Source organism: Nanorana parkeri, unplaced genomic scaffold (genome assembly GCF_000935625.1).
Source record: "Nanorana parkeri isolate BGI_ZX_2015 unplaced genomic scaffold, ASM93562v1 scaffold555, whole genome shotgun sequence".
Taxonomy (NCBI): Eukaryota; Metazoa; Chordata; class Amphibia; order Anura; family Dicroglossidae; genus Nanorana; species Nanorana parkeri.
This window is the reverse complement of record NW_017306823.1, coordinates 723,698-738,421: the sequence shown is the minus strand read 5'-3', so window position 1 is coordinate 738,421 and position 14,724 is coordinate 723,698. Positions and strand designations below refer to the sequence as shown.

The window sequence follows — 14,724 nt, the reverse complement described above, 5'->3', positions numbered from 1 at the left end:
GTTTTTCAATTATTATTGGCTATTAATTCTGTCCAGGCTTTTCTCAGGACAATGTCAAATGTGTCATTTTTGTGCTGCATCAGATTTACTTGGAAATGCAGCACTTTAAGTGGACCGTTACCCATATCTTTAACATAACAAGAAACACACCCTTAGAAATGTTTAGTAATGACAATCTACAAACACATACTTCTAGATAATTGCAGGCTTTGTATTTTGTGCATACCTTATTCTCTTTTCTTTTCCAGTCTTCTTGCAGTGGCCATGTTAACTAAGGGCAGATTACTAGCTCCCAACATACTTCCTGAAACTCTGGCACATGTGACTACGGTAGACATGTGATTGGACATGTGACCATGCACATCATCTCAAGGGAGGAAAATACTTTTCCCTGAGATCTCATGAGATTACAGGTGAGATTTCCCAGCAATGCTCTGCTAATGTAACCTTCTCAGGATGAAATGCTTTTGGCACTTACATCATCATCATTTCAATGACAAGGCAATCCCAGTGTGCATTGCTTTGGCAAACTGAAGTAATTTTGCCCTTTCAAAGCGCGAAGTGAATGCTCTGCAAGTGCATGTATTTCAAAATCATCGCCTTTTACACCTGACATGTCTATGTTATTATCAATCATCATATATAGAGGGATGCATTGGTAGAATTTGATTTTTGAGTGTAAAGGTCCGCTTTAAGTATGTGGCAGGATCATGAAGCTCATATTACTAAATGCTTCCAACAGCATTTTTTTTTATTGAGGATGTGGGGCATATTTATAAAGCAAGGAATGTAGATTTCACCAAACATTTACTGATAGTGAATCAACCACTGTCATTTAAAACACATGCACCAAAAAGATTCACCTGCAGAGAATGTTTGGTGAATGTCAAACTCACTGCTTTATAAATATTCACTGAGATATAGCAGTCCTGTAGCTGCAATGAAAATAATTGTCATTATTAGTTGCAGCATGATGAAGAAAGTACCATTTGATTGAACTGATTTCATTTCGTTATTTTCTAAAATTTCAAGAGATTTGTCAAATTGTACAAAAATGAAAGTAAGCTCAAAATAAAATATATTTACTGTAGCAGGAGAAGCCACTTCTAAATCCATTGGCTCAAAAATCAGACTCATCTGAGAAGACATCTGAATAATTTCTCCACTCATTAAACATAACTTTTTATTGTCATCCAACACTGTATTCATGTTTTCAATCCATACAGCATCAACTGGTCCATCAAAGATTAGCCATTTCCTGTCTGGGGTCTGCAATAAGAAACAAGTAAAGTTAATAAACTTAAATCACAAAATGTAAATATGAAAATGATCTGTACCTATATCTTTAGCTGCTAAAATGTACGAGTTCAATGAGGAACTCCAGGAATTTGAAAAGTTAACCCTTGCAGTGGGGCTACGCCCGCACTGCAAGGGTTAACTGCTAGTTTTGTCTAGGGAGTGAAAATATCAAAGGTATAATCACCCGATCCGTGATCCCGCCTGGCTGCTAGACCAGCCCTTTCAGTCTCGCTCCGCCTCCCTTTTGGCAGTCTAAGGATCCATGATATCATCACATCTAATGCAGTGTATTAGATGTGAAGACGCCAAGGCATATTTCACCACTGAGCAGAGGAGAAGTGAGGCTGCAGGAACCAGTCTAGCAGCCAGACTGGATCCAGGATCGGGCGAGTATAACTTTGTTTTCGTTCCCTAGACAAAACGAGCAGTTAATCCTTGCACTGCACTGTATCTCCAATACAATGGTTAACTTTTCAAATTTCTGAGTATCTGCTTTGAGTTGTTATGATATAAATGTAAAATAAGACATAAAAGAGTAAGAGTATACATTCTTTTCATGGATATATTAAACGTATAACACACACAAAGCCACAACCAATCTAGATAGAGAATGTGTGAGGGACAAGCATGAATATTGTTGAACCACAGAATTCTTCAACATTCATAACATATTCAGAGCTTTTTCTCAAACATGTTTACCAAGCACTGTTATGCCTGTACAATGAGTTTGTGTGTAACCTTGAAATGTATCAAATGCTGCATCAAAAAGATCAAAATCTCCAAGAAAGACTGGCAGTGAGTGTTTACCCGTAAAGAATAAAACAAACAATTTCAATTCCTCTTCAAAATATGGCCAAGGGATAAAGCAGAGAGAATACACTATAAAGTAACAATTTTAGCACAGCATATAGTAGTTATTGAAGCATGGAGAAAAATATACCAGTCGTCTTTTCTACTGACGCATCCACGCATGAAAAGGTTTCCTCATAAATAAGTATACTGACATCCCATGAGTATAAATGTAAGGACATGTTGTATTTTGCTCTCTGATGAAATATTTGGTTACTTATTTCCTAAGATGTATTTCCTGAAGGGAGACAACAGATGGCTGATAGTGGCTTAGAAAGTTGATTTCCTGCTTAACTGTATCATTTATACCCCTAATGTTCCATGAAACAAAGACCAGTAGGGAAAATAAGCACTGAAATAACTAATAGACACTTGCTGGCTATCATCCAGAGACAAATGAGTCTTTAAAAGGCCAGAAACCAATTTGCACAACGTTTCCACACCAGAAAGGGGGATAACGTGAAGCTCCATGTGAATTACTAGAGACAGTGACAGTGTTAAAAGTTAAAGCAGACCTCCCGCACCACCCGCATCACAACAATCTGCTGTTACATTTCAATAAAGTTGTAAAAACAGTACACATGAAGCATTGTAATCAACACATCCGCACTGTTTACTTTTGAGCACACACCAGAGACCATGGTTGGACATGAGCCCTCAAAGCAGTAAAGCAGCTCCTGGCTACTTTTTTTTAAGAAGAAAAGTTTATTTACACAAGGATTTTCCCATGTAGGGGGCTCCCAGCATCATACAACACAATTCTTCAACCTCCTGGCTATATAGTCGATTCAGACCCACAGTCTACTTCAGTCCAGACTGTAACCTTATCAGGTGTAACCTTATCTCAGGTGATCCCAGGTGATGGCCTGGTCAGTGTGGTCACTCTACTACTGTCTGCAAACATATACTGCTCCCTTGCAACACATCTGTCTACTGGGTATGGAGGAGCCCTGAGTAGCCAGACTGACAATCAGTCTCACACTTGCATGCTGAAACATTCTTAATCGGCCTCTTTCTACTCTGAGTCTGTCACATATCCCCCCCACTTCCCCATTTTAAGCTGGGGCTCAGAACAATCAAGCAACAACCAACTTCTCTCAATCCTACTGTACATATAACCGGACAGTAGCTCTAGCCTCCCTCCTCAGCATATCTTCTAGCACCATTTCCAAAATGATCTTTAAAGGGAAATTCCCCAGTACACCAAGGTACCCTTATACAGCGGCTTTCCACTACTTTGCCATAATTCCCAAAAAGACATTTCAAAAAAATGTTATGGGTGTGTTTCCAAGAGTTATATCTGACAACTTTAATTTATAGGGTTGCGCAAAAGCATAATTCCGCAAGGGTTGCTCTGGCTTTAGGTATCTGGGACAAACAAATTTGTTTTCCCTACACAGAACTTTTTCCTTTATTTGGCTTGGCAAGGAACATTTTATCCAGTAAACTGTGAAATTGTTCCCCAAACTAACATCTCACCCTCAATCAGCATCACATCCAGCTTCATTCAGTGGGGAGGAGATCAGCGGACAGACCTTGAAAACCAAGGTGGGGGTTTTCGGACGAGGGGCTCAATTTACCAGCTCCTGGAAGCAATCTGGAGGCTTTTCAGCTGTCAGAATCACTTCCAGTGTAAAGCCCACAGTCGGCTTCACACAGGTAAACAGACTTCCGGTGGTTATAGCCATAAGGCATGCAGTGCTGGCAGAGAAAGGGTTAAAGGGACTTCCTCAGAGCTGAAAGTAGTCTCGTCCATAACTGATACAATAGCCTAGTGCTCCCCCTGTGCATTGCTATGCACCTTATCCATTACCATGCTCTCTGACTCAGCAGTAGCGAGCTGCTCCACCTTGCCAGGGACATTGCCAGTTTGGCACAGCAAATCTTAGGTTATAACAGACTGCATTACCAAATTTCAACATTCTGAGCAAGTGGCTCTCCATTTAACACATGCATATTCTCTTCAATCATTGAGAGAACGCTCTCACCCACCAGGGCAGACCAACGTTGGCCTGAGAAACCTCTAGCTCTGAGACTCGGGGACCCTTGAAGGTTTCTATTTCACCTGACACCATTGCTAAGGAAAACGGCACATTTGCCTGAGTGGTTACCCCAATCATATTTATATCAGCATTCTGCTGTAATGGCTCAAGTACACACACAGAAAAGTTTTCATCATGTAACACAGCATTTTTAGATTCACTTTTAACCTTTGCCTCCCTACTTTACAGATAACTGAACAACATTTGCCTGAGTGGTTACCCCAATCATATTTATATCAGCATTCTGCTGTAATGGCTCAAGTACACACACAGAAAAGTTTTCATCATGTAACACAGCATTTTTAGATTCACTTTTAACCTTTGACTCCCTACTTTACAGATAACTGAACAACTGGGGCTAGTCCCATTTGGTGGCAGACAGTTTAAGTTCCAGTTCCCCTAGTTACTGACTTATCAGTCCCAGCCATTTTCTTGTTGAAGAAAGTCTTACTAGCCACCGTTGCAGATCTCATCTTCTTCATTTGAGAGTGCTGGGGTTGTGACGACTCTGTCGATTTCTCTTTCCCTTTTGAACCTGCCATTCTACCCATGTGGCCACAGGGTGAAACAGCAGTGGGTGCAACATGCGTGCAACATGCAACCTGTCACCCCTTGCAGGTTTAATTGGGACTCTGCCACTGTTGCAAGGGGTGACTGCAGGCACTTTATCAACACCAACCTGGCAGACTAAGACAGACTTTTGCCTGGCCAGGTTACCTTGCGCTGTATTCAAGGTCAGGGGACAATTGGTGACAGCATCCCCCCACTCATTGCAAGCAACACACTTGCCAAAATGTCTTGTGATCGCTTCCCCCATGGCATCCCCCCTTTATGCTGAGACACACTCAAAATTCCCAGGGACAGTTGAGCCACACCTTTTCTGGATCTTCAGTCTCCCAACAACAGACACCCACCTGTTGCTAGGAAAGATGGCTTTTCCTAAACAGAGGCTTGCTGGCTTTAACCATGCTGGATGTTTAACCACACAGCATGCACCATACAGTGTACACAATATGGAATAACTGCTGGAAGTTAGAAGCAGTTCTTTTTGGCAGAATAGACTTGGTGTATCAAAAAACTCCAGTTTCTAGCAGATTTTTATTTTTTTAGGTTTACTTCTGCTTTAACATCATCATAAGACAACACTTTTTGCAAAAACTAAGCTGGTCTAATTTCATCACTGTAGTTATGGGCAACAGAACTTGCCTTGTGCTTCTGGACAGGTATTGGCTTTTTCGTGCCACTAATAGCTAACTTGCCATTCCTGTAGTTGGAGTCACTGCTACTGGTGGATTCGGTTGGGTTCTCTGTGGTAAAATCGCCATGACACAAATAGACAATTTACAAGGTCCCATCCACTCCAGCCACAGAATTCTATTTTTCACTTTAGCAATGTCGCTTTTGTTTTGGAGCCCCATATTGCAGGCACTCCGCGGACAAAGTCCACAGCAACTTTCACAGTTTCAGGAAAATGGTGCACTGTAATCTTAAGATTTTCTCTCACATTAACCCTTTCAAGTACACAACCCTTGCCACACAGTTTGCTGCATAAACAGTTCATCACAGAAGAACTTACTTCACCATTGGGATCAGCAGACTCCAAGCAAAAGGAACTCAAATTGTGCCTGCATCCGAGCACCAATGGTGGGAATTTATGCTCATGTCAGACCCACAGTCTGTTTCATCTCAGACTGTGACTTTATCTCTCAGACGACAGCTCAGGTGCTAGCTTAGTCAGTGTGCCTGTCTTTTAGGAAAGACAGGTCAAAACAGAAACAATTTTAGTGTCTGCACACATGCTGCATCCCAGCAACATGGCTGTCTACTGTGGAAAGAGGAGTGCTGAATATCCAGGCTGACTGCCCTTTTTGGAGCAATATCCACCTGACAATCATTTTTTACAACTGGTCAGGGACTCTTTGCATGTTAAACAATGCTTATTCTGCAAACTTTCCACAGCGACAGAGCGTTAGTCTGTCACATAGGGTTGTGAATTGCCTTCTCATTTGAACTGGAAAACTGTGGCGTATCTAGGGTACGGCAGGCAGGTCACATGGTCACATGCCATGGGTACCACTTGAGCGGGGGGCACCACACTACTCAGGGACAGTAGCGATGTTTGTCCCTTTAGTTAAGCTTTACTCCATTAAAACCTCCCATAGACCCGCAGCGACAGACAGCACAGCTGATCACTGCTGTCACATGTAAACAAAGAGCCGGGGCAGGGGAAGATACACTGCTCACTTCCCTTGCTAGGCTCTGACTGATGACTCATCCAGTGCAGAGCCTGGCAGAGGAAGTGAGTATTGTAGGCATTCCTATGCCCCGGCTGCTTGTTTACAAGTAACAACAATGATCAGCTGAGCTGTCTGTCACTGCAATCACTTCACATGCAGAAGGGAGTTCTGCATGGGGCACAACTTAAGGGCCCTTTTAAACATTTAGCGGTGACCTGCGTTATACTGCACCGGATCAACACAGGTAACCACAAGGCAAAATTATCTAATTAAGTAAGGGGTTTGGGTACAGTGTGAGGTGAGGAGACCCACATTTTTTCAAGGACAAGGGTTGGGGGTCCTACCTTTATATGCCCCTCCAGCCCCTAACCCATACACATCCCCTACCCCCTCCCATCCACCCACTATAGACTAACAATAACAACACAGACATTGTCTTGGGGAGATTCCAGGGCATAGAGAACATGGAAATTTGTCTCAACAGCCAATGCCTGGACACAGTGAGCTAAACTCACCCTTCATGTTTTGCACAGGCCATGAATCATTTTTGACAGGATCAGTAGTTTATACTGTGCCCAGCATCTATGTGTTTTTTTTACATTGTTTTATGGCTTGATTTGTTTCTACATGTTATTATATTTAACCACTTGCAGAAAAGGTATACTTTACATCTTGTAAGATGTACCTGTGATGTATACATAAAAAAAAATTATGAAACAAATTGGGAAAAAATGATCCACAGGATTATACATGTTGTAATACATAAAGATGTTCTTAAAGTGTTTAAAGTTGAATTAGGTAACATTTTGGCATGTTAGTACATGTTGGCTTTTTTATCCAGATAAAAATGATAATTATATCTCTTTTGTCTGGATAGCCTCATATTTTATTTGTTTCTCTGTTATTTGGACAATTGTTTTCTATGTGCGCCATTCACATCACAAGGCAAGTATGATATGATTTTATCGCAGTGACCTGGATGCCACCGCAATGATCTGAATGGAGTGTACACATTGCACACTCTATACAATGTCGCACACATAAATGTTGTGTTTCAGTGAATGTGCTATTGCGTTGTAGATCTCCAGCAGTGTGCATTGTATTACACACTACCGGATCTGTCAATGATTACATTCTTTTTTTTAAACTTTATGTAGCGTGTACAATGTATACACTCTATTCAGGTCCACATACAGCAGCGTGGTGCAATGCGCTGCTGTGCAACGACCTGCCTCTTTGGAGTACAGCAGACCTTTTGTAAAAGCGCTGGTCTTGTCATTTATGGGTTTGACACACCACTATTGACTGGTTTGTGTACATAATAAAAAAAAAAAAAGATTGTTATAATCTTTCCAAAATTCAATAATTTAAAAAACACATGTCCGGAGTGTTGCTTTACACCTTTTCTATTATTATTAATTTTTTTAGTTAAGATTTACCCAAGTGTAAACAAAATCCCATCAACTAAAAAGTGGACCCCTTCTTTATTTCTCATCATGTAGTTAGGGGTTTATGCGTGTGTCATTAAGTATACTTTAACCCGCAAGTTTTAGTGCCCAAGGCATACAGCCTGAAATAAGGGTGTATATGTGTACATTTTAAATTCCAATAAAAAATTTAAATTACTTGCTTTCTAAATGTTGCTAATAAAAATAAATATTTCAATGTATCTTTACTTACTGTTGAAGAAGCAAAGGCTCTGAAACTGACTGCCAGTATTCCATCTGACCATTCATGAGACACTGGATCAAATTGTCCATAAAGTTGACCCATGGTTATGGACTTAGGATTTATCACCGTAATTTGAACCTTATTTTCATCTAAAAGGCCCTAAAAGAAATCAAGTTTTTAAACCAAAGTTAAAATATGAAACTATACATAAACACATTAACTCAAGCAACACTTTATTTTTATTTGTTAAGCTTGTAGATCTTGTAGAAGAAAATACCAGATGGAAAGATCAAACCTCATTATCCAAACCCACGAAAATGTAATTTAAGAGAGCCTATTTTCCATGTTTTTATTCTATTCCTCATTCACTTAGCACATTAGGGACATTTTGTTTATTTGTGAGACATTTTCTGCAATACTGAATACTCTTGTAGTACAAGTGTACTTTTATGTTAAAAGCCCTGTATAGGGGTGCCCCCCCCCCCTATTTATTATACCCAAAGACAGATCACAGATGCAGTGCAGTTTAATGCTGCACAGATCTTCACAAGCTCTATAGAGAAAAAATGAGAGAGCTCTATAGTCATCCATTTTACTTCTGCAGATACAGGATACAGATGCCATGTTCTGTTTGAGTTTCTTTGGGTGTGATGGAACACGCCTATTATCTATGTGGTGATTTCCAGCCCGAATCCCCGGTCACTTTTGAGTACACCATGTACACACCAATTTAAAAAAAGTGTAAGGTTTTAGAAGCATATAAACTAAAAATCTAAAAAGCTTGCCTCTTCCACATAGTGCTATTGCCATTGGTTTTACAATAATTTGTAAAGCCGACAGTCGGCTCTACAAGTTTAAACAGAGTCCCGGCGGCAAAAGTCACCGGGAGTCTGTTTAAACAGCCCCGATGCTGGCGACGTACACTGTACGTCGTCAGTCACGAAGGGGTTAACACTTATCGGACTTTATCAAATTAACTTAATTCAAATGCAACTCTGTGAGACCCGTCACCTAGAATCCATGTCTAATCAAAGTCAAATCAAGTCTAGTCATGCCAAGTCTAATCAAAGATCTTTGTCAAATGGCTGGCTTGATATTATTTCTGAAATTAGGAAGGCATAGGCCTTTGATGATCACATAAAACAAATTGTCACTGTTCTTTTACTCTGTATACTATTTTTAAAATGTGTTTTTGTAACTCTGCTTGCTAGGATATACTCTAATTGGGAGAATTTGGAGAATGAAAAATAAATGAGATGGAATGTTCACTTTTATGATCTAAATCCTCCCTGGGCAAGAAAAATGAAAGAGAGACCAGTTACATGAGTCTATCTTCAAACATCTTTATTGTTTGTAACAGAGGCTTAAATAATTTTGTGAATATTTGTGCAACCTCTAGGGAGTCCAAATACTCAAATAGCTTAAAGCATTGATTTCCCAGGTGAAATAAAATTATTTTTAAACACAGGGGATGAAGGGTTTTGGAATATTAAAGATTAGGCTTTTCTATTTACCATGGTTAATCTGGACAGGAAAAGTGCACTCAGTATATAATATAGTTAAAGAAGTTGAGAAGAGTGTTCTATTAGCATTTTTGTTGAATCTAATTTGCATCATGTAACTAAAATAAATAAAGATGCTAGAAAATGCATGCTTAAATGCCAGACAGTTAACAGAAAAAATGGTTCTTTTCCTGTCTCATTTATTATGCACTAGATTTTGCTGTCTATAGATGGAGTGATTGTTATCTTTGTTTTGATACAACACAGATTCAGCTTTAGTTAATGGTAATCTTAGCAGACATTGTTGGTAAACTGCTAAAATCCCCTGAAATCTGCATGGAAAATCATACATAATATTTTAATATTAAATAGTTAACTGTAAAATGGTGTTATCTAGACATGTTACATAGTATTTGAGGTTGAATAAAGACATAAGTCCATCAAGTCCAACAAATGTGCGATTTGTTTTGTTCCAAATAGAGATTCAGACGATTTTTTAGAAATGTGGACATTTGGATGCATCCGAACTTTGGAATAAAAATACATGGAATCCAAGTGTATCCGAATTTTCCGATAACAAAAACTTCGGATGCATCCAAAAAATTTTCCGAATGTCATTTTAAATCAATTTATGTAGCTAAACGTTAAGATAAAAGAAAAAAAGTGAGGAGTACCCTCCTCAATTTATACCAGACCCTTTAGGTCTGGTAGGAATTTTAAGGGGCTCCCCAACGCTAAAAAACAAATGTGTGGGGTCCTCCCAAAAATACCTTACCAGAATCTTGAACCGAGCAGAAGCATGGCAGAGCAGGAAAGGGGGGGGGTGTGTGCGCCCTTTCCTTACCATACCAGGCCACATGCCCTCGACATGGGGAGGGTGTTTTACCAGGGAGGGACCTCCTGGAAAAGCACCTTGCCTCCATGTCGATGGGGACAAGGGCCTCTTTCCCACAACCCTGGCCCGGGGGGTAGTGAGGGTCTGCAGTAAGAGGGCTTATCTGAATGCTGCCCCCCTTTGTGAATGAGTAAGGGGTAGTTGTTACCCCTACTCATTCACCAAATAAAAAAAGTCAAATTGTAAATAAACACACCACACCATAAACTTTGTAAGTAGGCCTATATAGCTTTATGAAAAGCATTATAAATATAATCTTGCCATACTTACCTTTTCACATATGTCATTCAGTGCACCTGCCAGGACTCGATAGGCAGAGGTCTTTCCTCCAAATGGTTCCCCAACAATCATAAACCCATGGCGCACAATCATCATTTCATAAATCTGCAAAATCTTTTCTGCAAAAAATCCAGTCATCTGTAAATTCATACGCTCACAATTTTCCTTTATAGCGTCCATGAAAATTTGATAATCAGCCTTAGGCAGTTTTACCCCTGGAAACAGGTCAGATGTTATAGCCTAAATAAAACAAAAAAAACAAAAAGTACAGTATGATTATTTAAGCATGATCATTATATTCACATCATTTAATAAATAAATGTCTCATACATCCACTAAAAGTTAATATTATATTTGTATCATATAAATAGGATAGAGCATGTTATGTATAATGTCAAAAGAACTGGAGGATCCTGGAACACATTTAGGTTTACACTTTCAGAGAGCATGCACCACATTTTGTGCTCTCACCTTTACTATTCCACTTTCTAATCCTTGGCTCTTCTTTTTTTTTTTTAAACAAAATTTTTTATTCTGTTATTGCGGACAACCCATGTCGGGTAAAACCACAACTTACCAAGATATTCAATACAAATAATACGAGGTTTTCTCAAAACTACCTCGACAGTTGCACCAGAAATAACATCTTTCCAACTTTTACAACATTCCCGTGCTGGTTGCCCCCATATCCATATACTGTAATCTACTCGTACATACTATAACAATGCTCTATCCTACTTAGAAACCTCAGTTTGGGCTTCATAGCACCCCCAGTGGCCCCAACGTTCCCGACAATTTATTTTTCAGATACCAGTCCGAGTATTGAAAGGGTTGCATTATGTCGGTCAGTTCTTGCTGGTTAAAGGTCACTGCAAGAAACTGTTTCCATCTCCGGAAGAATTTTTTAGATAGTGAATCGATATTATTTTCAGCATCCAACTTTTCTCTGAGGAACAACATTTTTAATTCCGTCACCACACTTGAGATAGACGGGACCGCTGTAGTATTCCAAGATCGCATGATGCAGCGTCTGGCTGCCAGCAGGCATATGTGCAGCCAGTCCCCTCCCCTGCGGGCCGGCCCATTTGGGACTGCTTCAGTATCCGCAGGAATGCTGAATAGAAACAACAAAGGATCCAAGGTTGGAGTCTATTGGAGGACCGATGCGATGTATACAATCACCCTTGTCCAGTATTGCACCATATGGGGGCAGGACCACAGGCAGTGTGTTAATGTTGGGCGTGGCATACCACATTTCGGGCACAGTGATACCAACTGCTGTGGTGTTGGTCCGGGCGGCCGGAAGTACGCCACATAGGCCCGGTGCATAGTTTTAAACTGGGTCTCCCTCCAATTTTCATTAACCACCAGTCTGCGAATCCTATTATATCCTTCCACAATACTCTCCACCAAATCCGGTGTTGGAAAGTCTTTTAACCATTCCTTGATGTTGGATGAGGATAGTTGTGGGATGTAAGTACGCTGCAGGCCTGGGTATAGATCCGAGATAGAATAAGTCCCTCCTGTTATGAGGGTCTCCAGAAAAGAGGAGGTGAATAGTTTTTTGGGGTCACTGGAAAACATTTGCCACGTCTTATGTGCTTGCAGATAATGCAGAAAATGAGAGGCAGGCAATGCATACTTTTGAGCCAGGTCTGGAAAGGATAATGGTCGGTGAGTTTCCAATTGGAACAAGTGTTTCCAAAGACTTAACCCGTTCCTGCACCACAATTTGTAAGCTGCGTAGTTGTTACCCTGGGGAAACATCGCCCTCCATGCGAGTACCGTATCTCTAATGACTAAGTGATGGCGCAGTGATACCGGCAACTTTGATAGTTTACAATGAACTATGCCCTTTTTTTCCCACAGCTGCACCAGGGCCGCTTCCGCGATTGGTATTAGAATATCTCGATGCGTCCGTTAGCCAGTCCACCGCATGGCGTAGTATGCATGCCAAATTATACAGTCTGATATTAGGAAAATTTGATCCCCCCTCGCTTCTCGGGAGCCAGAGCTTTTTCAACGCTACCCTTGGGCGTTTAGAGCGCCATATAAACTGTACCATAGCCTTGTTAAGCTTTTGTACATCCTTGTGTTTTAATAGCAAGGGAATCGTCTGCAAGGGGTAGAGCAGTCTCGCAAAGCTCGTCATTTTTACTAGATGGATCCTCCCGAAAAGCGATAGGGGCAAACCCTGCCAGTTCTCCAATTCCCGCACTAGTCTATCTATAAGAGGAGGGAAATTCAGGGTATATAAAGAGGAAGGTAGTTTACCTACTTTGATGCCCAGGTAGGTGATGTCCCGACGTGCCACTGTGAAGGAGGAGGTGTTGTCCCACGACGAAGAAGCTGTAGCCGCCAGGGGTAATACCTCACTTTTGGAATAATTTATGCGGAGCCCTGAGAAAGTTCGAAAGGTGTCAAAGAGGGTCTGGACAGTCATTAGATCCTGGTGCGGTCGGGATGTAAACAACAGGATGTCATCGGCAAAGAGGGAGACACGTAGCTCCTCCTTCCCGATCTGTATACCCTGCAGAGTGTCTGTTTGTAAGATGTATCTTGCCAGCGGTTCCAGTGCTAGGTTGAATAACAAGGGGGACAGCGGGCAGCCCTGTCTGGTTCCCTTGTGCAAACTAATAGGTCTGGAGAGAGCTCCCTGAGTCCATATCCTCGCGGTGGGGGAGGAGTACATTTTCTGTATCAGCGAAAGGAACTTACCCCCGAACCCCAGCTTGGACATGACTAAAAATAGCCAGTCCAGGTTCACGTTATCGAACGCCTTTTCCGCGTCAAGAGTCACTATAGCCAACTCTAGAGCGGGAAAGGCTTTCGCTTGTTCCAGGGCCATAATGACCCTCCTCAGGTTCATAACAGCCGCTCTACCTTTCATAAATCCCACTTGGGCAGGGTGTATGAGACGGGGTAGTACCACCAGCCTGCCCGCGAGGATCCTAGAGAGGATTTTAGTATCTACATTAATAAGCGAGATAGACCGGTACGAACCCGGGTTGGTCAAATCCTTCCCTGGTTTAGAAATAAGTTTGATGTACGCCTCCCTACCCGTGGGAAAATAAGCGTGTAAAGGTTCTGCAGGATGCCCGCTATCTCACCTTTTGAGTATCTTAAAGAATTCTGATGTGAGCCCGTCAGGGCCCGGTGCCTTGCAACCCGCCATAGAATTGATGACCGTTTCTACATCCCCTACCGTTATGTCCGCATTAAGGGCCTGGAGCTGTTCCTCCTCTAGCGTGGGAAGATCGACTTGACCTAGGAATTGATCTGCCGCCCCCTTGTCCATGTCATCTTTGGCATAAAGCGCTGTGTAATATTCCTCTAAGGCCCCATTGATAGCTGTGGGGTCCGTGAGGAGCGTCCCCGTGGTGTCTTGCAGGACACAAATGTGCTGCGGTGAGTGCCTCCCATTCACCAATCTGGCCATTAGTTTGCCCGCTTTGTTCCCATACTTGTGGAGTGTGAGATCAAAGTAAGAGGCCTTCATGCGCTCATATCTGTCCGCCCATAGGTCGATTGGCTCTTCTTTTAATGTTACATTTTACTTCTAAAGGATAACTTTCCCTTTGCTTCCCTCTCCTGCCTGTCTGATTTTGTGTCTCTGCCTTGAGTAAAGTTAACCAATAAGGAAGCTTATGTGAGTACCGGGTTGGTAGTTCATATTTACTCAAAGAATTTAAATGTACCTATACAACCTTGGAGTAGGTGTAAAAACCAGCCAGTGGATGCTCTGGTTGCCCTGTTAACCTCTTGCCGTCCGCCCGTAGTAAAAAAACGGACGGACGGCACTGCAGCATCTGCGGGTTGCCGTCTCCAGACGGCAATTTTTTTCTGCTCGCGCGCGCCCCCTAGCGGGCACGCACGGGCAGAAAAGACCCGCTAAATGCACACACCCGTTACCGGGTGTTTCACATATAGGCGATCGGCGGGTCCATAGC

General features: G+C 41.7%; 1 protein-coding gene across 1 annotated transcript in view; it reads right to left on the bottom strand.

The window, feature by feature from the left end:
- DNAH7 (dynein axonemal heavy chain 7) overlaps positions 1-14,724 on the bottom strand; it is a 273,490-nt gene that overhangs the window by 150,186 nt on the left and 108,580 nt on the right. Inside the window, exons 29-31 of the mRNA XM_018562004.1 lie at positions 10,766-11,014; positions 8,108-8,257; positions 1,087-1,269 (exon numbers count right to left, since the gene is read on the bottom strand). Of these exons, the coding sequence (XP_018417506.1) occupies positions 1,087-1,269; positions 8,108-8,257; positions 10,766-11,014 (582 nt within the window). The remainder of the gene's footprint in view (positions 1-1,086; positions 1,270-8,107; positions 8,258-10,765; positions 11,015-14,724) is intronic.